This window comes from Lagopus muta, chromosome 12 (genome assembly GCF_023343835.1).
Source record: "Lagopus muta isolate bLagMut1 chromosome 12, bLagMut1 primary, whole genome shotgun sequence".
NCBI classification, from domain to species: domain Eukaryota; kingdom Metazoa; phylum Chordata; class Aves; order Galliformes; family Phasianidae; genus Lagopus; species Lagopus muta.
This window is the reverse complement of record NC_064444.1, coordinates 17918561-17937948: the sequence shown is the minus strand read 5'-3', so window position 1 is coordinate 17937948 and position 19388 is coordinate 17918561. Positions and strand designations below refer to the sequence as shown.

The window sequence follows — 19388 nt, the reverse complement described above, 5'->3', positions numbered from 1 at the left end:
ATCCATGCTATCGGAGCAAGGGCATCTTTGTCACTGCACTATCTGCTCACTGACAGGCTGCTGAAATAGTCTTTGTGGCTTTGTTTGAAAACTCAGCTGACAGCTGTTAGAATTTTGTGCAGCACGTGTTGAGCTGCACCAACATTTTGTGCTCTGCAGAATGCGTGAGGCCTCGAGGTCGGCTGTGTAACGGCCAGAGAGCTGGCATGTCTGAGCACTAAATCAGAGCTGTTTTTCTTAATGAGAAACAGACACTGTCCTGTCGTAATAATGAGATAAATTAGCATTCTGAAGCCAGCCTCTTGCATAATGAGGACAGACTTGGAGAAGAGTTGATCTAATTAGATGCTTGGGTGTACACTGGTCTCCCAGTCATGGAAAGATTGTGGCTGCACGAACTTCCTCTCACTGCTTTGATGCTGATCTGCTTCTGTGATGTGTTCCTTTACCAATTGCTTATGGTTTAGCTGACTGGGCTTTCTCTTATCAGGTGGACATGTTGAGTGAAATTAACATCGCTCCACGAATCCTCACCAATTTCACTGGCGTGATGCCACCTCAGTTCAAGAAAGACTTGGATTCCTATCTCAAAACCCGTTCTCCAGTCACTTTTTTGTCTGACTTGCGCAGCAACTTACAAGTAAGTGGTTTCTGAGGATGCTGGGTGCAAGAAGTGTTGTGAGACAAATCTCACATCTTGTTGGCTGAGTCACCTTCCTTCCTAGCAGGAATCATGGTGGTGTGTAGCAGGCGTGCATTCCTGGCAGTAGAAAAGCCCCTGGAAATGCACTTCTCCAAATACTGAACTCCTAGGCTCAGGAGAAGAACTGAGTACTTCCATCAAGGAGGAACTTAGGTGGAAACAGGAATGTTGGTTGTGATATTTTTTTTTTTAGCAGCCCAGAGCTGATTTAATCTAAAAGCAGTTGATCTTATCTACCTGAGCTGACAGATACTTTGCATGAGAAGTAAGGATATCTAAATCTTGGCCTTTTCTGCTTGCATGCCTCTAGAGCAGTGCTGCAGACCATTGAGAAAGCATGCCATCTGGTTGGCTGTCTCAAACTCACTGTTGTCCCATACCAGATAAAGGAGTTCTGTGGCTTCCATCACCTGATTCCAGCACTGTTTGCCCAGGCCATTGTCTGATATTCAGCAATTTGAGTATCAGTTCAAGTTTATTTAACTTGATTGCAGGTTTTTTTTTAGAATTTAAACTTTGACTGCAAGTGAATTCATAGTTGGTAGTTCTTGAAGTCTGTGGATCTGCATGTAATGCTCTGGGGGAAAAGTGTGCAGGGAGGGGAGGGTAATTAGCCTAAAGCCCAGTTCTGAGCTGTGAGCCAGCTCTACTCATTAAACACATCACATGGTGTAGCTTACAGCAGGACTCGGGACTGAAGTCTCTGAGAATTGCTCCAGATAAGCCTTCACATGAGTGCTGGCTGTTTCATGGCACAGCTGGTGCCTTCAGATTGCCTTTACCTGATCTTTTTTCTTCTTTCAAGCAGGGAGTACAATAGCTGTACACCTTGTCTGGCAGCACTTCACCAGTGCTGTGCAGAGTACACAATGCCTTGGGTCAGAAGGGACCTGAAAGCCCATCCAGGTCCAACTGGTGTCGTGGCAGAGACATCTCTGTGGTGCCCACAGCCCCATCCAGCCTGGAGCCGAGTACCTCCGGGGCTGAGGCAAGACATTATGTTGCCTTCTGTATAAACCAAGATAAACAAGGATGCTGTTGTTGTACATGTTGTCCCTTAAATTACTGAAGGAACATAGAACGTTAGTGCTTTTTATATCTTCCCTATTAGGTATCAAATGAACCTGGCAACCGCTACAACATCCAGCTGATTAATGCCCTGGTGCTCTACGTGGGCACTCAGGCCATTGCGCACATCCACAACAAAGGCAGCACGCCCTCCATGAGCACCATTACCCACTCAGCACACATGGACATCTTCCAGAATTTGGCAGTGGACCTGGACACCGAAGGTGAGCTGGAGAAGAGGGGGCCCAGGGGGAGAAGAGGGGGGCCCAGGGGAGACCTCGTTGCACTCTACAACCTCCTGAAGGGGGAGGTTGTGGTGAAGAGGGACTTGGCCTCTTCTCCCAGACAGCGAGCAGGACACGGGGAAATGGCTGCAAGTTGTATCAGAGGAGGTTTAGATTAGACATAAGGAAGAACCATTTCTTTCAGAGAGTGGTCAGGCACTGCAATGGCTGCCCAGGGAGGTGGTGGAGGCGCTGTCCCTGGCAGAGTTCAAGAGGCATCTGGATGACGTGCTGTGTGCTGTGGTTTAGTGCTGGTGGTGGCAGTGGTGATGAGGAGATGGTTGGACTGGATGATCTTACAAGTCGTTTCCAACCTTGTGATTCTGTGATTCTATGATTCTATGATTTGTCACGCCTGCCTTAAAGGAGATTTGAGCTATGAGAAATGCAGATCGTTCCATGCAGCTGCTAGTGAGCTCCAGCAAGCAGTGCTACATTAAATACAGAGCAGTATTAAAAGCAGAGGGAAGGAGAAATCACTGTAATGAGAATTGTGATTACTGCCCCACCAGCTAGAGCTGGTGAGGCTTCTGCATATCTTCAGTTTCTGTTTCTTGTACCTGGGTGGGGGTGTGCTTAGGAACGTTAATTTTAGGCAATGCTATTTGTTTCTCTTTCCCTCTCACATCTGGAGCAGGGGTCACCATATGTACTCACAACTTCTCCCCTGCAGGTCGGTACCTCTTCCTGAATGCAATTGCCAATCAGCTGCGATACCCCAACAGTCATACCCACTACTTCAGCTGCACCATGCTTTACCTGTTTGCAGAGGCCAACACTGAAGCTATCCAGGAGCAGATCACCAGGTGAGAAGGAATGAATTTCACTTGCCTGCATTCAGCTTCTTGCTTTCACTCCTTGTGTCCTTTCAGGTCCTTTCTGACCTTTCTGTTCTAACTGTTTTGTTCTTGGACTGCAGGGTTCTCTTGGAACGACTGATTGTAAATAGGCCTCATCCCTGGGGTCTCCTCATCACTTTCATCGAGCTGATAAAAAACCCAGCATTTAAGTTCTGGAACCATGAATTTGTTCACTGCGCTCCAGAAATTGAGAAGTGAGTATAACTGAGTAACAAAATCACTAAAGGAATGTATTAGAAGCTGGTGCTTCGTTGCACCTTGAGCTGTGGGTCCTTCACAGTAGAAGCAGCATTTCCTGCCATAAGAGGAGGGAACACAACCTGAGAGCAGAATGCAAAGTGGTTACTGGAAGTCATAGCAAGGTGCTATGAGAGATGCTGATTATTTTTTTTCCCTGTCCTCTGTGTGTGGAAGTTTGTTCCACAGCAAAACATTACATTGCAGGGGAGATCCTGGAGATCTTTAAGAAAAAAGTGTTGGAGCTGGAAACAGAGCTGCCATCAGCATCATAGAATCATAGAATGGCCTGGGCTGAAAAGGAGCACGGTGATCATCTAAACTCAACCCCCTGCTGTGTGCAGGTCACCAACCAGCAGCCCAGGCTGCCCAGAGCCACATCCAGCCTGGCCTTGAATGCCTGCAGGGATGGGGCATCCACAGCCTCCTTGGGCAACCTGTGCCAGTGCCTCACCACCCTCTGGGTGAAAAACTTCCTCCTAACATCCAACATAAACCTCCTCTGTCTCGGTTTAAAACCATTCCCCTTGTCCTATCACTGTCCACCCTCACAAACAGCAGTTTCCCCCTCCTGTTTATAGGCTCCCTTCAAATACTGGAAGGCCACCATGAGGTCTCCCTGCAGCCTTCTCTTCTCCAAGCCAAACAAGCCCAGTTCCCTCAGTCTTTCCTCTTAGGAGAGCACAGTGCAGTACAGAGGGCTCAGAGCAGCCTGCTACACAATGCTCATGCTGTTCAAACACTGCTCTTCTGTGTTCTCATGGGGACTGAGCTGAGCACACTGCGTTTTATGATGCAGTAGCACTGCAGACAATCACAGCCTGGCTCCTTTGCCCACACGTTTGCTAAAGCACATTGCAGCTGGGGAGTGTTTGCAGCTGTGCTGCATTGGGTTCCAGGTGGAGAGCAGAGTTGACGACTGATGCTGCTGTGCTTCTGTGTTCAGGTTGTTCCAGTCGGTTGCACAGTGCTGCATGGGGCAGAAGCAAGCCCAGCAAGTAATGGAGGGGACTGGTGCCAGTTAGATGAGCTGCATCTTGTTGTAAACGTGCCGGCCTGGAGGCCCCTGTCCCATCCACCGACAGAAGGATCTGTAAGGCTCCTCCTGACCTTCCCAGCTCCCTCGATTGGGAGCACGCAACCGACCTGGCGTCAAAATCCTTGGGCACGTTCCAAAGTTTGAAACAAATCTGTGACTTTTGGCCAAAATGCAGAAGATGCTGTGAATATCATTTTGAACTAGTGTAAATACAAGGAACAGAAACGTTTGTCTGGACTTCTGGGTTTGTGCAAAGCGTGTAAAAGGCAAGTGGGTAACTGGTGCCTGTCCAGCTTGTAATAAAGGGGCAGCTGCTGATGCCAAGTGCTTGTCTGGGGCAGACCTCCTTGTCCTGACATTGCCAGACTCCCAAAGAATATTGAAAAGCCAGTTATATTATTATGTAACTTATTTTTTTTTTCTTTATGTGGATGGGGGACCTTTAAATCAGTAAAGTTGTTTTACAAGGGGGGGAGGGGGGGAGAAAAAGAAGTGGCTATGTTTGGAATATGGGAATACTATGGAGTGAGGGGGGGGTTGAGCTTCAGAGTTATTTTTCCCCTTTCCTCCCAGTGCTGACAGAACCGTGTGGCAGTCAGAACGCCTCCTTTCTGTTGGAGAAGATACACCTCAGGCCCTTTGGGAGAGGGTCAGCTGTTTTTAGTAAAGAAACCAGAGACCAGGCCTATAGCTTTTCCTTTTTTTTTTTCTTCTGACACTTGTAAATTTTGGAGAAGGGGGGACTAAAAGCAGACCTTTCCCTACCCTACGACAGTATAAGTTTGTAAAAAAAAAATTAAAAAAAAAAAAATTAAAAAAAATCAAAACAGCAAAAAGAAACAGAAAATTAAAGAAAAAAAAAAAGAAACAAAGGACCAATACAGCCCATTTTGTAAGGATTTTGAATGTTTTGTAAAGTATTGGTCCACGTGTTGTATTTTGTAGCCTTTCTAGTTCTTGGGCTTTAGTTCTCCCACTTCTTGTATGTATGCATACTGTAGTTACACATTAAAGTCATGACATGCAGCACGTGCCACTCTGCTTATTCTCTCCAGCTCCATCCTACCTGGCCAGTCACTGCCTTTCAAAAGTCTGTTTTCAGCCATCCAAAAATGTGCAGTTTTCCAGTGCGTTTTGGATGCTGCGTGGCGAGAAGAGGGAAGACCTGCTGTGAACAGATGAAGCCTTGGTTCTTAGTGCCAGAAGGAGGGGCGCAGTGGTAACGTGGAGGTGGGAAGTTGACAAGCAGAGTGCTAGAGAGGAGACAGCGGTGGAGGGACGCAGAGCACAGGTAGAGCCCAGCTTTATTCCTAGCCACGCTCCCTGATACAACACTCCCTTCACTGAGTGTCTGCAAGCCTGCTGGTTTACCTAGCAACCTGTAGGGATGAACACTGCAGGCTCCTCTGGCCTTACAGCATAGGAGTGATAGGAGGGATTCACTGCAAGTTGTGACATTCTGGCTATGCAGCTGACACTCCAGCTTGCTCTTCCCTCCTGCAGTGGGTTAGGATACAGAGAACTAACAGCAACCAGCTTTATCCAGAGCACATTTGACAGGGTTTTTCTGCCATTTAAGCCAAGCTCTGCAGGTGAGCTTGTTGACTTGTCCTACTGGCTCCCAGTGCTGGCTCTGCTAAAGCTCAAAGGTCTCTGTGCTTCTGTACTAATACTGCTGTACACATCTGGTTCCCTTTAGGCCTTAGGAGCTGTCAGGCTGGTGTAAAAGAGGGGGAGAGGCAGAGGGGACTCTGCCAAAATCCCAACCTGTGTTACATGAAGTTCATGGGCAGGCAGGAGGGTACAGGCGACCTTGTTTCTTCCTGATGAGGGAAAGAAGCCCCAGCTGGCGCTGTGCTGTGTGCAGCTGTGGGGATTCCAGTGTCCTTGCCAGCAGGGGCCCTGGCTTGTAATGCCCTCTGGCTGGAAGAATAACCTTTCCATTCACTGCTGTGTGCCTGCTTTGAAGTGTAGCCTGCTGTAGAGCCAAGCCTGGATGGCAGACCGGACTCTGAACAGCCACTGCATTACTCCATTACCTGCAGTAATGTTAAAGCACTCTGGACCCCAGCAGTGCAGGTAGGGCTGCAGCTAACCTTTGCTTGTTTGCTGTCACTGCAGCTAAAATTAATGTAGAGATCTTGAGGGGAAGGAGGGGGTTGCATCCTGCTGAGTAAGAAACTCCACCTTTATTTAACACAGCTCGGCCTGCCAACCTCCAGTGTGTTGTCTTACAAAGCTGCCAAGGCAAAAGGAAGGCTATACGTGATGTACAGTAGTGGTGCCTGAGTTAGGGTACGTATCAGAAACCCGACCTGCAGACCTGTGGCTGCTCTCAGAGTCTCCAGCACTTACAGAATGCCTTCTGCAGAGGTGAGAGGAATCATTGTGCTGTTCTGAGCCTCCGTGAAAGCCAGAAACTGATGGGCTCCTGCTTGCAGAACGCTCAGTACTGAAGTCTAGGTGAGCTGTTCATTTCTTAGCACTTCTGCTCTGTCTTTCTGTGAGGTAAGAGCTACCAGCTGGAATTCTGCCTTGTTCACCTGGATGAAGCACAGTGATTGCCTCGAATCTTGGATGCTGAGTGAGGCAACCCGCTTCTTATGCTGGTGGTGTGTCAGCCTTCCCTAAGCAACCATGACAAGACGTGGGTTTCACCAAGTCCTCTCGATGAAAGGGGTGGCTGTGCTCCAGCCCTCTGTCAGGTCACCTAAGAACGCTCCTGTGCTCTGCAAATTCGTTCTTTATGCAGAGGTAGCTAAAAAGCCAGAAGCCGTATGAGGGACAAGGCCCATCTTGCCTCCCATCCTTGCTGCTGCAGAAGAGAGGGCTGAAGGCTGAGCACAGTTCTGGGCAGCTGATTTCTGGGGGCAGTGAGGCTTTTATTGCACCAGCTCTAGCAGCTGATGCAGGATCCTCTTCTGCCCATAGCGCACGTGCAGAGCTTGCTGCTCCCTTCGACTCAGTTTCTCATAAACCTCCTTACTGAGCAAGTCCTGCTCTGCTCTCAGGTCTGACCTGTACGACTGCAGGGTCAGCAGCACGCTGTCGTAAAGGAGCATCTTACAAGGGGCTTTCAGTCTGGAGAGAGCTGCATTAGAAAGGGTCGAGCTTTCCTCTTCCTCACTGTCCTCCTCCCAGCCATCTTGTTCCTTGTACTCCTTGAACTCTTCTTCTGACATGCACAGCACCTGCAATGACACAACCACGGAGCTCAGGGGAAGTGTGAGCACCTCAGCTTCCTTCCCTAGAGCAGCACAGTCTGTGGGGCAGGTGAGTTATTCCCCAGCTGAGGAATTATGCCTCAGTGAGAGAGTAATAGCTAATGCCAAGGGATGTGGGAGAGCATCCAAACAGCCACACCTTAAGTATGGAGGGGAGGAAGGGGAAGGTTAGTCCAGGAGAGGAGGGCAGTCACATGCCAAGAGTTCATGTGCTCATCTGCCTTCATTTCACTGTTCTGCCACGGTTCTAACAGCTGCAATGCAGCCTCTCTTGTGCAGCTCTCGAACCAGCTGGTCACCACCCAACACGGCTCACCTTCAGGGTCGTGGACAGCTCCTCCTCTGTCAGCACTTCATCCCAGCCCAGCACGAAGGCGCCTTCCTCCCCCACCATCTCCAGCTGGCACAAGAAGTCCCACTGTTCAGCCACCAGCTGCTGCTGTGCTTCGCTTTTGGCACCTGCTTTGAAGACAGCAGAGCTGCAAACCCAACTCGGTTTGCGGTAGCGGTGACGGCAGAAGGGGAAACAGGAAGCAGAAAGCTGTAGCATCGCCCCAGCACCTGAAGTGCCGTGGAACAGCCTCGTTTCCCTTCACCCTGAGCCCCGTTTCATTACGTCACTGCTTAACAGGAGCGAGCCCTGCCCCATCCTTTCCCAGGGTGCCACTCACGCTGCAGCGCTGCCTTCCGTACGGTCACCATCTGGATGTCAGCCGTGTCGTTGGTGTTGCCTGGATATGGCTCTGCAAAGCCATACATGTGCAGGAGCTGCCAGTTGGCCATCTGCCCGTAGGTGTTGAAGATCTCCTGCCCTTTGCTGATGGGTTGTGTTGTAACCATCCGTAAACACCTCTGCAAGCAGACAGAGTAGAGGCTCTGAGAGCTGTGGCAATCCTACTGTTCCTTAATGGGGTGCTTCTCGGAGCAGGGTGCTGGTTTTCCCCAGGAAGGTGATTCAGGTATGTGCCTAACGTGTGATATTCTCTGTGCAACAACAGTGAGTAACAGGAGAAGCAAGCCTCGGGTCCTGTCCTGCAGCAAGAGCATCTTTAGGAAGGTTCACCTGATCCTAAATTCTTCGTGGCTGTGACAAAGCAAACAGCAGCTGCGTGTGTCACACAAAACAGCTTACACTGAATCCAGGCCCGCTTGTTGCCCTGGCAGTGGCAGCGCTGCCCTGGCCTCAGAGAGGCAGTCATGCAGGGAAGGGGCGCAGGGCCCCGGCACTCACAGGAGCGTATTCCAGGCTGGCGTTGTGGTTGGCCACGTGATTCAAAATATCAGCGACAGGCACCATCATGGGAGGATTGGGGCCCTTCTCATCTTCATCTTCCTCCTCTAAGGGCTCCTGAAAGCTACAACAAGGCACATGAAGACAATCCTGTTTTATACCTTGCAATATGGGGCAAGCTGATCCTTGCACTCTTTTAGATCACACAGCCTGTCATCACTCACCACCCTCTTCTCCCCTCGCTCATCTTTCCTCCCCTGCATCAGAGCAAACCCTCCCCGCTCACCTGTAAGCCATCACAAAAGCCACCAGCTGCTTGTACAGCTCCAGCGTGTGCAGCTCAGGGTCAAAGATGTCGGGGTGGGACTTCATGAAGGGCAGGATGATGGAGCTGTACTCCAGCTGGATGTTAGCCAGGTCCTTGTCCACTGCCTCGGGGATGCCAGTGCCCTGCAGGAGCTTCGTTCGCTCTTCTTCTGGCCTGTTGCAAACAAAACTAGCAGTTCTATCTCCATCTGCCCCTAGGAAGAAGGGTCTGAACTCCTTCAAAACAGCAGCTTTGTGCTCTCGGGAGCTCTGTGTTCTGTTGCAGGGAGTTGGAACCTCATTTAGCGCCGCACAGGGCTGGAGCACCTGAAGTCACCCAGCACCCCCCCCCATCCCTTCAGCTGCAGCACAGGGCCCGCTGCAGAGCTGCTGGCTTTTGCCTTACCAGAACATGGGGTGATCCAAGCTGCTGAAGTCCTGCCAGAGGGAGAAGTAGGGCTGCCAGCGGGAGGTGCTGGTTGTGTATTCGTGCAGCAGGGCCAGCAGGAGCGGCACCCACCCAGACTGGCTCTGCAGGGAGTCCTGGGCTACACAACCAGAGGTAACAAAGAAAACATAAATAATTGAGGTTGATCTGATATTTTTGCTCTGAAAAATATTTTTTCCCAGAACTGAAGTGTGCAGTAGGGACTCAGAGCAATGAGAAAACGCCCTGGCTTATAGGCTGCCTTCACAGCTAGTGAGCAAAATCCCGGCGCAGGGCTGCAAATGAGACGACCTTCAAGGTCTCTTACTCCGTTCTGTGCTTCCCCCCGCCTTGGCTGCTGCAGGACCAGGAGCTGCCGCCCCGTGCTGGCACTTCACCCACGTGCGTGAAACCAGAACGGCTTCCTCCAAGCACTGAAGCGAGCCCTGGGCAGGGAGGGCCGCGCTGTCCCCTGAGAGAGGAGCTTTCCCATCGCGGTGCAGGCAGCAGGACCGTGCCCTGCGCTTTACCGCAGCCCCACTCATACACAAAGCAGAGAACCCAAGAGCCAGTACCGCCCCCCGGCCCCGCTTTTGGACAAGACGCGGTAAGGCGGAGCACCGGGAGGCCCCGCGCGGCGCTCACCGTCGTGCAGCAGGGCTCGGATGGCGCACGTGTGCTGGGACAGCAGCGCGCTGCGCGGCACGGAGAACAGCAGCTCTCCCGGCTCCAGGTCGGCGGCGGCCAGCAGCCCGTAGCCCGACACCGTGCCCCGCCGGCTGATGGACACCTGCGGGGACAGCCCCGCTCAGCCCCGCGGCCTTCCGCCCGCTCCGGGGTCGGGCCCGCTCCCCGCCGACGCTCACCTTGGGGCTGAGCTCCACGCCCGCCGCCTCGCACCACGCCACGAAGCCCGCCGTGGGGTCCGGCCCCGCCGCCCTGCGCCGCTTGGCCGGGGCCGCCATGGCAGCACGTGGGCGGCGCGCACTTCCGGGCGGCACCAAGCCCCGCCCCTCTGCAGACGGTGGCCACGGCGGGACAAAAAGAATCTGCGGAGCGAGAACGCGTCCGCATCCTTCTGGGGTCCTCCGCGGGCCGTGGCGAGCACCGCCCAGCAGCCCCACGTGAGCCTGGATAGCTCAGTTGGGAGAGCATCAGACTTTTAATCTGAGGGTCCAGGGTTCAAGCCCCTGTTCAGGCGCCGCTTTATCCTTTAGGCGCGTTCCCCGTTCCTCCCTCCCGCAGCCCCCGCACACGCAGCCGAGCCGTCAAACCGAAGCGCGGTTTTATTGCACCGACGAACTTTGCTTCCCGGCGGCTCCCATCCACTCAGTGCAGCGCAGCCCGGGCCGAGCGGCGGCCCCCGCCTCGTGCGTTCATTTCTTGCCAGCAAGAAAACAAAGAGGTAATAAATAGGAAGCGCGTCGTGGGGGGCGGGGGGTAACAGCGCAGGCTGGGGACGCGAGGCCGTGGCCCACGGGAGCTCAGCGGGGGATGCAGCGTCTCCATGTCGTTACATTAAAATAGACTATTTAAAAAAATCATTTCTAGGAGTTAAAAAACGCCCGCCGTCCCTCGTCCGGCCGCGGGGCTAAATGACGTGGCAGCAGTTGAACTGCCCCAGGGACAGCAGGCTCTCCTTGGGGCCGGGGTGGATCTTGAAGGCCAGAGCTTTCTCGCACAGCGGGAACTGCATCAGCCGCTCCCTCAGGCTGCCGCTCTTGCCTTTACCCGGGTCCAGCTTTATCACGTTCTCCGCCTCCCCCTCGCTGCCCCCCGCCCCCCTGGGGACCCCGGGGCATTTCTCCTTCGGCTCTGGGGAGGCTGCGGGGACGCCTCCCCTTTCCCCGGGACGCCCCGAGCCCTCCCTGCCCTCGGGGGTCCCCGCGCCGCCCCTCCTGTTCCCCCGCGGCTCCGGGGGCCCTCGGGCTCCGCTGGCGGCCCGGTACCCCGCCCGGCCCCCCGGCTCGGCCCCCCAGCCCAGCACCTCCCCGCGGCACGGCGGCCGACGGGCCCCGGCACGGAGGAAATCTCGCATCTGCTCCTGGTTCAAGGAGCTGCTCTTCCTCTCCATCACGCTGGGTCTGCACTCCTCTTCCTCCTCCTCTTCTTCCTCCTCGCAGATTTGCTGCAGGGCCGGGGTGCTTTTGGTGATGGCCGTATCGATGGTGGGAGCCTTCAGCAGCACCCGGGGGGCCTGACGGCCGCGGCTGCCGTCCCCGCCGCTGGGCTGGGAGCTGCCAGGAACCTCTGCTACGGGCTGACAGCCCGCAGTGCCACCCCCGGGGCCGAACGTGTCCGAGAGGTCGGTCCTGAGCGTGGGGAAGGGCAGAGGGGGGGGGTCGGCACCCGGCTGCGTGGTGCTTGGGGCGGTGGAGGGGTGGCTGGGGCTCACCTGCTTTGCACCTGCTTGGCCAGGTCGTAGAGGAGGCTCTGACGGCGGCTCTGCTCCTCCTGCTTCTCCCGCAGCATCCTCTCGGCCAGCAGAAAGTAGGTGGCCGTGATGTGGTTGTAGCGGTCGGCCTCCAGCGCCCTGCGTGACACCGGGAAGGACGAGCATCAAAACCCGACGGCCGCGCTCACGCCGGCACCACCAGACCTCCCTCCTTTCCTCCCTCCCTCCCTCCGCCCCCCTCCGGCTGCCGCTCACTCCTGGATGGCGTCGCGGTCAGCGATGTGCCCGCACGTCATGGCTTGGATGATGATCTCGTGCTCCTCCTGGGACACGCGTTTGTGCGAGGTGAGGGGCAGCAGGCAGCGGCTGGCGGGGGACGGATCCACCCCCTGCAGCCACGCGTGGCCCTCGATCTGCTCCAGGGAGGCTCTCTGCCGGGGGTCCCGCTGCAGCATCCTGGAGATGAGGCTGCCCGGGGAAGGGAGGGACACCTGCATGAGCGCGGCCAGCGCCTTCCCCCGGCCCCGGCCCCATCCCTCCGGCTGCCGCGGGGCTCCCATGGGGGCGGGGACAGCGGGGAGAGGCGCCTACTCGGAGCACTGCGCGGAGACGTGCGGGGGCACGGTGTAACGGCAGTCCATGATCATGGTGAGCGTCTCGCTGTCGTTGGCCTCCTGGAAGGGCGGCTGTCCGCATACCAGCATGTAGAGGATGACCCCCAGGCTCCAGATGTCTGCGAGAGGAAGAGGAAGACGAGAGTCCGTAAGCTCCTGAGGAAGCTCAAATGTGCCACTCCATTGGGAAGGATCCCAGCCGGCAGGGATCAGGGACCCCCACGGCACACAGCCCCTCGTGGCACTTCAGCACTGCGGCACCCAACGCGCATAGGGACGGCTGCATGCAGGCCTCCCAAATCTGGCCGTGGGGCTGGAGCCCAAGTGCCACAGGGATGGGGCTCCAGCACGCACCTGCAGCCTTCAGCTCAGTGCCAACCCCTCTGGAGGACGTCCCCGGAGCAGGGCAGCAGTGTCACCAAAGCTCCCCACAGCCCGGGTGCTGGGTCAGCCCTTCCCAGCTGCTCAAGCACACCCCGGATGGGCCGGCCCGCCCCGGGGTGGGCGCCAGCCCTGTGCCAGCTGCAGCAGCACTCATCTTCACGTGCCTCCTTGTGACCACACGCAGCCCCGCTGCAGAGACGCCCCGTGTGCAGCTCCCGCCCCGCCTGGCAGCCCAGAGACTGATTTTCTTCCTATTGCAAAACCGCTTATTTTTAGGATGCTGAGCGCAGGCTCTCCCTTAATACCTTCAGCTTCTTAAGTGCCTCTGCATTTTAAAATTTCTCATCCGTGCCAGTTTCCTTGCTTGATTTGCTTTTGCAGAGCCACGTATTCGTGTTCCCACCACCCCTCCGAGCCCTGACAGCTCTCAGCTTTGAATCCTTCCCCTCGCCCCATGCTGAAACCGGGCTGTTTCCTTGCAGAGCTCCAGCACTGTTTTGCCCAGCTCTCCTGCCCCAGCTCCCCGCAGGGCTGGCCAGACTCCCACTCCTCTTTCTCCTCCCATGGCCCAAAGCACCAGCAGGAAGCGCCCGGAGGAAACTTTGGGAGCTGGAGGCGGCTGCATCCTAAGCAGGTTTCCTTCCCACATCCAATTGCTGCCAGGGCCACAATGTGCTCAGCCGAGCATCCCAGGGGCAGGATTTGTCCCACAGGGCTCTGCGGATGCCCGAAGCGCCACAGGGAACTGAAACGCAAGCCCACGTGCATGCCAAGATGGGGATAAATGGGAGCACAGGAGGCACGGGAGACCTCCAGACCCTTACCCACAGCTGGAGCGTCGTACTCATCCCCAAGCAGGATCTCCGGTGCTGAATATGCCAGCGAGCCACAGCTGGTGGTGAGCATCTTGCCGGGCTGGAAGCGGTTGCTGAAGCCAAAGTCCGTCAGCTTGACCACCCCCTGCTCCTGGAAGAAGACCACGTTCTCGGGCTTGAGGTCACGGTGCACCACGTGCAGCTTGTGGCAGTAAGAGATGGCGTGGACGATCTGGGCAAAGTAATGCTTGGCGCGGGGCTCGGCCAGGCCGCCCTCGTGCCTCATGATGTGGTCGAACATATCGCCGCCGTCGCCCAGCTCCAGGATGAGGTAGAGCTTGGCATGGGTGTCGATGACCTCGTAGAGGCGCACCACGTTGGGGTGCTGCACCAGCTTCATGCAGCGCACCTCCTGCAGCAGCTGCCCCGCCGCCTCGCCCGCCAGCTTGCTCTTATCGATCACCTTGACGGCCACGCGCTGCCCCGTGAAGACGTGCCTGGCCAGCTTCACCACGGCGAAGTGGCCCTTACCCAGCGTGCGCTCCAGGTCGTACAGCCCCGCGATCTTGCTCTCGGCCATGGCGCCGGGTGGGGACGGGCATCGGGCGCTGCGGGGCGGACGGTGCTGACAAAGGGCGTCGCGATTCCTGAGCACCCCAGCACCCACCGCAGGGACCCCCGCATCCCTCCATCCCTCGGCGCCCCAGCAGCACAGCGCTGCACCTCCAGGACCTCAGCCCCGGCACCGTGGGCACCCTAATGCACCCACCTCCCCCATCCCCAGGCACCCCAACATCCCGCCTGGTTCTCAGCATCCCTGCCACCTCAGCACCCCGAATCATAGAACCATAGAATGGCCTGGGTTGAAAAGGGCTGCGATGATCATCTGGTTTCAAACCCTGCTGTGTACAGGTCACCAACCAGCAGCCCAGGCTGCCCAGAGCCACATGCAGCCTGGCCTTGACTGCCTGCAGGGATGGGGCATCCACAGCCTCCTTGGGCAACCTGTGCCAGTGCCTCACCAGCCCTGTCCCCAGACACCTCAGTACCCCTGTGGTCTTCAGCACCCCAAGCATCCCAACAGCCCCACTTCCAGCACCCCCCAACCCTGAGGGTGTTACTGAGCCCCCCGACACCCCAACCTTCTGACCCCCGGTACTCCGTGCTGCACCCCAATACCACCAGCCCTCGGCACCCCGATATCCCCACCTCCAGCACCCCAATCTCCAATCCCCATCCAGCACCCCAAAACGCCACCCTCCAGTTCCCAGCACCCCAAAACAACCACGGCCATCCCGACCCGTAGCACCCCAGCGCCCCAAACCCCCGCAGCTCCGCATCCCCAGCGCACCCCAACTCCCAGCACCCCAACACAACCACCGCACCTTTCCAACCTCCCCCCCAAGCCCCCAAACACCGCTCCCAAACCCCACGTCCAACCCCTCGCAATCCGCCCTCGCTCCCCCCGTCCCCTCATCCCTCAGCCCCCCTCCGTACCCCCGGGGGTCCCGCACTCACCGCACGGCGGAGCTCGGGGCCGCGGGGCTGCGGCGTCCCGGAGCGCCCGCCCCGCTGACGTCAGCGTGCTCCGGCCCGCAGCCTTAAAGGGCCCCCGTCCCTCCCGCACCCCCGCCCCGCATCCTGGCTGAGGCCGGGCGCAGCTCATCGCACACGGCTCGGCTTCCAGCCCGCTCCTCTCCCCCTCTCCCATACGGACACGTGCGGGATGGCCTCGCTGCGGCCGCTCATTTCCTGGAAGCGATGCGGGCTGCTCATTTAGCTCGTTACTGCCCGGCCGAGCACCCGCAGATTAAAAAGCTCTCAGCGCTCGGCCGCCTCGGCAATGTTAATGCCTTCCCAGAAGCCCGCAGCCCGTAATGAGCCCCGCTCCAGGCTGGCGTCACTGCTGCGGGCTGAGGGGACAGGAATGGGGTCTGCGTCCCGCTATGGCAGCAGGGTGCTGTGCAGGGGGCTTGAGGGGGTCTTGTGCATGGGGACCCAGCTGGGTAGGAGCGGGGGGGGGGAACCCAAATGGGTGTGAGGTATTGGCATCCCAAATGGGTGTGAGGTATTGGCATCCCAAATGGGTGTGAGGTATTGGCATCCCAGCTGGGTGCAGGATGCAGGGATCCCAGCTGGGTATGGGGCTGCAGGAGGACTGATGTGAGCAGGGTGGATGCAGAGGTGACTCCTCCATCCCTGCCTGGCCCTGTGGCTGTGGGGCTGGGGCTGCACCAGACTCACTGCAGCTTCCTTTGGGTTTGGGTGCGGTGAGAAGCCAAAGGAAGCACATCCGCATGCAGCTGTGGGACACAGCACTCGTCCTTCCTCCTGGGGTGCAGCTGAGGCTGGGATGCTGAGCGATCTGAGGCCGCGGGTCCTGGAAAGCATGAGTGAAGGGGACACAGTCAGTGCCTGGAGGATCTGCGGCTGGGCAGTGGTGGGAGCAGAGGCTGTAATGGGCTCTGCACCGTGGCTGGGCTCGTGTCAGGAGCTACAGGGCTTTCTCCAAAGCGTGCAGAAGGATGAGGGAGTGGGGCTGCGTGTACTCAGAGGCTCCTCTGGCATCAGAGCTGCTCCTTTCCGTGGCTTTTGCTGGCTGTAGGGACATGGGGCGTTTAGAGCAGGCTTCCCAAAGCCAGAGTGCTGGTGGAGGAAGGGGACAGGGGCAGATGTTGGGCCAGAAGCATTGCTGGTGTGTGAGGACACAGGAGGAAGCTGCGTGTCCATCACTGGTCCTCTCTCCCTGGGTACCAACACAGGAGCAGCATCGCTGCGTATGCTTGCTTGGATTTTGGGACAAGTGAGCACCAGCTCCCGGCCGCAGCCCCGCACAGCAGCACTCCATCCCACCCACATCCTGCCGGTGCTCTGCCATCCAGACAAAGCCCCATCTGCAGCAGAGCCCACCTACCTGCTGCTTAGCGGGGTCATGTGGCTGAGGCACTTAATTAACGAGGAGCCGATATAAGTTCCCGGCGAGATGTGGGGAGGGAGGACATCGAGGCAGAGCGACTCCGAGCGAGTCTGCAGAGCGGTGCCTGCAGCCCCACACCGCCTGGAGGTCAGTGGGTCTGCAGGGAAGGGGCTGCGGAGCAGGGATGGGTGTGGGGAGCATTTGGGGCACCCTGCTGGGTGCCCACGGCATGGAGTGGGGTGGCACTGCGGGGTGAAGGAGCTCTGGGTTCCCCTGTGAGTGAGGGATGGGAAGGGAGAGGGGCTGGTCCTGTCTGGGGATGCTCCTGGCAGCACGACTGGAGGCTTTGCATGAAAGCTTTTTTGTCTTTTTAGGGTTCTTTAGGGGAAATGTGTGGCCCAGAGCTGCCACAGCCACTGCAAGGACCTTTGCTGTCACACGCAGACCTGGAGGTCCTCTATCCAGGCCCGCTCTCTGTCAGCTCCACATCGCCCTGTAGTGATTTTCCCAAAGCCCCACTGTTGTCTGTTGTGCCCAAACCCCGTGGCAGCCTCAGCCTCTCCCTTGCGGGAGCTTTCACAAAGCACAGGGATGTCCCATGGCCTTTTTGGGGACACTGCTGTCACTGCGCCTCCAGCTGCAATGCCCAGGGCAGTGCAGGAGGCCCCTGGCTGCAGCCATAGGAAGCTGCTCCCATCCGCTCCCCGCGCTCCTGCCCACGGTGTTGCGTACCTGTCTGTAAGACTGGCTGCCAAACACCTCTGGGGAGCATCACGGAGAAGAGAGCCCAGAGCCGGGGTGCAGGAAGGCAGCTGAGCTGGCAGCCCTGCTGGCAGAGGGGCCGGGCTGACGCTGGCCGCTTGCTCTCTGTGCACGTTGCCCCAGGACCATGCTGAACGCGCTGCTGCTGTGCTACGGGCTGCTGCAGGGGATCCAGGCCATCCTCAGCTCGGAGCTCAGCCACAGCCCCCTGCAGAAGATGAGCTCTGGGCTGGAGGAGGCAGACAGAACCCGCTACCCCAGCCTGCTGCACAAGGCCAAGGAGCTGCCAGTGGAGCTTGCTGGTGAGTCCTGCGATCCTCAGCCCTCCCTGGGACAGCCAGCTCCCCAGAACTGAAGCAGGGAGCTCCTGCTCAGCCCGCAGTGCCCTCCTTGCCCAGCCTCTCTCTGTTTCACAGGAGCTATTCCCATGCCGGACTTGGATCAAATGGAGGTGCATGAAGGTGATGGTAACCTCCTGCAGAAAAGCAGCGTGCTGGAACCACAGGTAACACACCGACAGTCTTTGTTTTCCTAAAAACACCCCAAACAGGGTTGCTTTGAGCCACATCAGGCTTCTCTGTGCCCCGGGGTGGTTGGGAGCAAACACTTCACGAGATGCTGCGTCCCTTTGCTGCCTGCTGAGGGGTGTGGACATGCTGGGAGTCAGGGAAGCTGGAAACGGAGGGGCCAGGAAAGCCCCTCTGTTTGGGGTTGGCCTTCAGGGATGCTGCTGCAGGAGCTGGGAGGTGAGCTGGCTGGAGGCAGACGAGGTTTCCCTGCTTCATTTCCTAAGAAACTGTGGGAACCCAACCTTCCCACCGCACATAACCGTAATGACAAGTGGGTGTGAAACATCCTCTTTCGAAATTGCTCCAGCCAGACCAATTGTTCAGCCAAAAATCAGAGGGGACTGTGAGAACGCTCCCAGCCAAGGGGAATAGGAACAGTGAATCAACGATTGCCAGGTCATTTGGGAGGAAATGCCAACCTCCCTTCCTCTTGTGGTGTGTAAGCAATCTGCCCTGCTGTCCCTGCAGAGGACCAGACTTCCATCTCAGGGACAGATGGAAACCTGAGTCTCTGAAGTTCCGATCCACTGAAGTGATGCAGGGCATGGGGAATATCCCACGATGAGAGATCGGAGAGACCAGGGTTGTTTTCCTGTGGACAAACAATTCAAGGATCCTTGAAGGGAGGTAACCTCAAGGGGAAGGAAGGCTTCAGCTGGATGGGAAGAGGGGAATCCCAAGCAGGTCTTCACAGATGATGCCTTAGGTCCCCTGCGCTCAGGGGTCTGCAAGCAAAGCATGAAGAGGAACTGGCATCACCAGGGTCCAGCACCAAGCCCCAAGTATCTTCTAGGAGCAAGCTGAATTTGGATATCTCAGCCTCCTGTTTGAGATGGAGGTGCCTCAGGCTCTGGGCTCTCTAACGCAGTTCCTTGGCAGCAGGGTGGACCATGAGCACTCTCTCTCCTCCTCTCCCCTGCAGGCATTGTCCACGGCCCTGCAAGCTGCAGGCAGGGAGGAGCGGAGCTCCCCTCGCCGTTGTGTCCGTCTCCTGGAGTCCTGCCTGGGCCACCAGATCCCCTGCTGTGACCCCTGTGCCACCTGCTACTGCCGGTTTTTCAACGCCTTCTGCTACTGCAGGAAGATCAGCACCACCTTCCCATGCGGCAAGAACTAATGCCTGTGCCACAGGGCTGCCCACTCGTCCCCACCAGCCTCCCCCTCTGCAGCTCCAATAAAGCAGCAGATAGATAGCACTGCTATTGCTGAGTGTGGGCTGTGCTGGGCGCTGGGCTTGTGCTGTTGGGAACAAGGGGATGTGGGATGTCCTTCCTGCCCAGGGAGCACAATGCGGCGTGGTTGGAACTGTGGGGGTCACCGAGTGCCACCAGCAGGGCCACCTACAGCTGTGTTCAGTACCGTGTCATAGAATCACAGCACGGTTGGGTTGGAAAGGACCACAAAGCCCATCCAGCCCAACCCCTGACATGGGCTTCCTACCCCTCAGCTTGGGCTGCCCAATGCCCATCCATGTCCTGGGGCACCTCCAGGGATGGCACCCACAGCAGCAATACCAGCCCCTCACCACCCTCTGAGGGAAGCCCCTCACCACC

The 19388-nt window shown here is 57.0% G+C and overlaps 4 protein-coding genes and 1 non-coding gene across 12 annotated transcripts in view; 3 read left to right on the top strand and 2 right to left on the bottom strand.

Moving 5' to 3' along the window:
• The window catches only part of CNOT1 (CCR4-NOT transcription complex subunit 1), a 53862-nt gene extending 48642 nt beyond the window's left edge, over positions 1-5220 (top strand). For all 6 annotated transcript variants that reach the window (XM_048958315.1, XM_048958314.1, XM_048958317.1 and 3 more), the window contains exons 45-49: positions 491-640; positions 1815-1995; positions 2729-2861; positions 2975-3109; positions 4099-5220. In XM_048958315.1, coding sequence (XP_048814272.1) covers positions 491-640; positions 1815-1995; positions 2729-2861; positions 2975-3109; positions 4099-4177 — 678 coding nt within the window. In that variant the 3' untranslated portion in view covers positions 4178-5220. The remainder of the gene's footprint in view (positions 1-490; positions 641-1814; positions 1996-2728; positions 2862-2974; positions 3110-4098) is intronic.
• A 1140-nt stretch (positions 5221-6360) lies between these two features.
• SETD6 (SET domain containing 6, protein lysine methyltransferase) lies at positions 6361-10534 on the bottom strand. 2 transcript variants are annotated; one of them, XM_048958321.1, is made up of 8 exons: positions 10246-10410; positions 10025-10169; positions 9359-9500; positions 8933-9127; positions 8647-8770; positions 8087-8267; positions 7732-7874; positions 6361-7382 (listed from the first exon to the last, which is right to left on the bottom strand). In XM_048958321.1, exons 1-8 carry the CDS (start codon positions 10342-10344, stop codon positions 7074-7076), a joined length of 1338 nt encoding a protein of 445 aa, XP_048814278.1. In that variant the 5' UTR covers positions 10345-10410; the 3' UTR covers positions 6361-7073. The 2 variants fall into 2 exon arrangements, with proteins under 2 accessions (XP_048814278.1, XP_048814277.1); XM_048958320.1 differs by lacking the exon at positions 10025-10169 and having other exon boundaries at positions 10246-10534.
• On the top strand, positions 10508-10580 carry TRNAK-UUU (transfer RNA lysine (anticodon UUU)). Its single transcript has one exon. It is a non-coding gene; the product is annotated as a tRNA-Lys (tRNA).
• Positions 10581-10647: 67 nt separating this feature from the next.
• LOC125699124 (SNF-related serine/threonine-protein kinase-like) lies at positions 10648-15188 on the bottom strand. 2 transcript variants are annotated; one of them, XM_048958318.1, is made up of 6 exons: positions 15106-15188; positions 13597-14195; positions 12366-12507; positions 12030-12242; positions 11775-11912; positions 10648-11691 (listed from the first exon to the last, which is right to left on the bottom strand). In XM_048958318.1, the coding sequence occupies exons 2-6, from the start codon at positions 14165-14167 to the stop codon at positions 10971-10973; spliced, it is 1785 nt and encodes a 594-aa protein (XP_048814275.1). In that variant the 5' UTR covers positions 14168-14195; positions 15106-15188; the 3' UTR covers positions 10648-10970. The 2 variants fall into 2 exon arrangements, with proteins under 2 accessions (XP_048814275.1, XP_048814276.1); XM_048958319.1 differs by having other exon boundaries at positions 13597-14212; positions 15106-15167.
• A 468-nt stretch (positions 15189-15656) lies between these two features.
• On the top strand, positions 15657-19138 carry LOC125699126 (agouti related neuropeptide). Its single transcript, XM_048958322.1, has 4 exons — positions 15657-16651; positions 17390-17568; positions 17683-17771; positions 18758-19138. The coding sequence occupies exons 2-4, from the start codon at positions 17394-17396 to the stop codon at positions 18950-18952; spliced, it is 459 nt and encodes a 152-aa protein (XP_048814279.1). The 5' UTR covers positions 15657-16651; positions 17390-17393; the 3' UTR covers positions 18953-19138.
• Positions 19139-19388: the final 250 nt, after the last annotated feature.

What these genes read in the sequence shown, in the direction of transcription:
- SETD6 (XM_048958320.1), bottom strand. Translation starts at nt 10,534, where the DNA reads ATGCTCTCCCAACTGAGCTATCCAGGCTCACGTGGGGCTGCTGGGCGG. An exon ending in ACGGAAGGCAGCGCTGCAGC is followed by an intron (nt 7,875 to 8,086) that starts GTGAGTGGCACC and finishes TCTTCAAAGCAG; the next exon opens with GTGCCAAAAGCGAAGCACAG. An exon ending in AGCTGTCCACGACCCTGAAG is followed by an intron (nt 7,383 to 7,731) that starts GTGAGCCGTGTT and finishes GTGTCATTGCAG; the next exon opens with GTGCTGTGCATGTCAGAAGA.
- LOC125699124 (XM_048958318.1), bottom strand. Translation starts at nt 14,167, where the DNA reads ATGGCCGAGAGCAAGATCGCGGGGCTGTACGACCTGGAGCGCACGCTG. An exon ending in GACCGCGACGCCATCCAGGA is followed by an intron (nt 11,913 to 12,029) that starts GTGAGCGGCAGC and finishes GGTGTCACGCAG; the next exon opens with GGCGCTGGAGGCCGACCGCT. An exon ending in GCCAAGCAGGTGCAAAGCAG is followed by an intron (nt 11,692 to 11,774) that starts GTGAGCCCCAGC and finishes CCCCACGCTCAG; the next exon opens with GACCGACCTCTCGGACACGT.
- LOC125699126 (XM_048958322.1), top strand. Translation starts at nt 17,394, where the DNA reads ATGCTGAACGCGCTGCTGCTGTGCTACGGGCTGCTGCAGGGGATCCAG. An exon ending in GCTGCCAGTGGAGCTTGCTG is followed by an intron (nt 17,569 to 17,682) that starts GTGAGTCCTGCG and finishes TCTGTTTCACAG; the next exon opens with GAGCTATTCCCATGCCGGAC. An exon ending in GCAGCGTGCTGGAACCACAG is followed by an intron (nt 17,772 to 18,757) that starts GTAACACACCGA and finishes TCTCCCCTGCAG; the next exon opens with GCATTGTCCACGGCCCTGCA.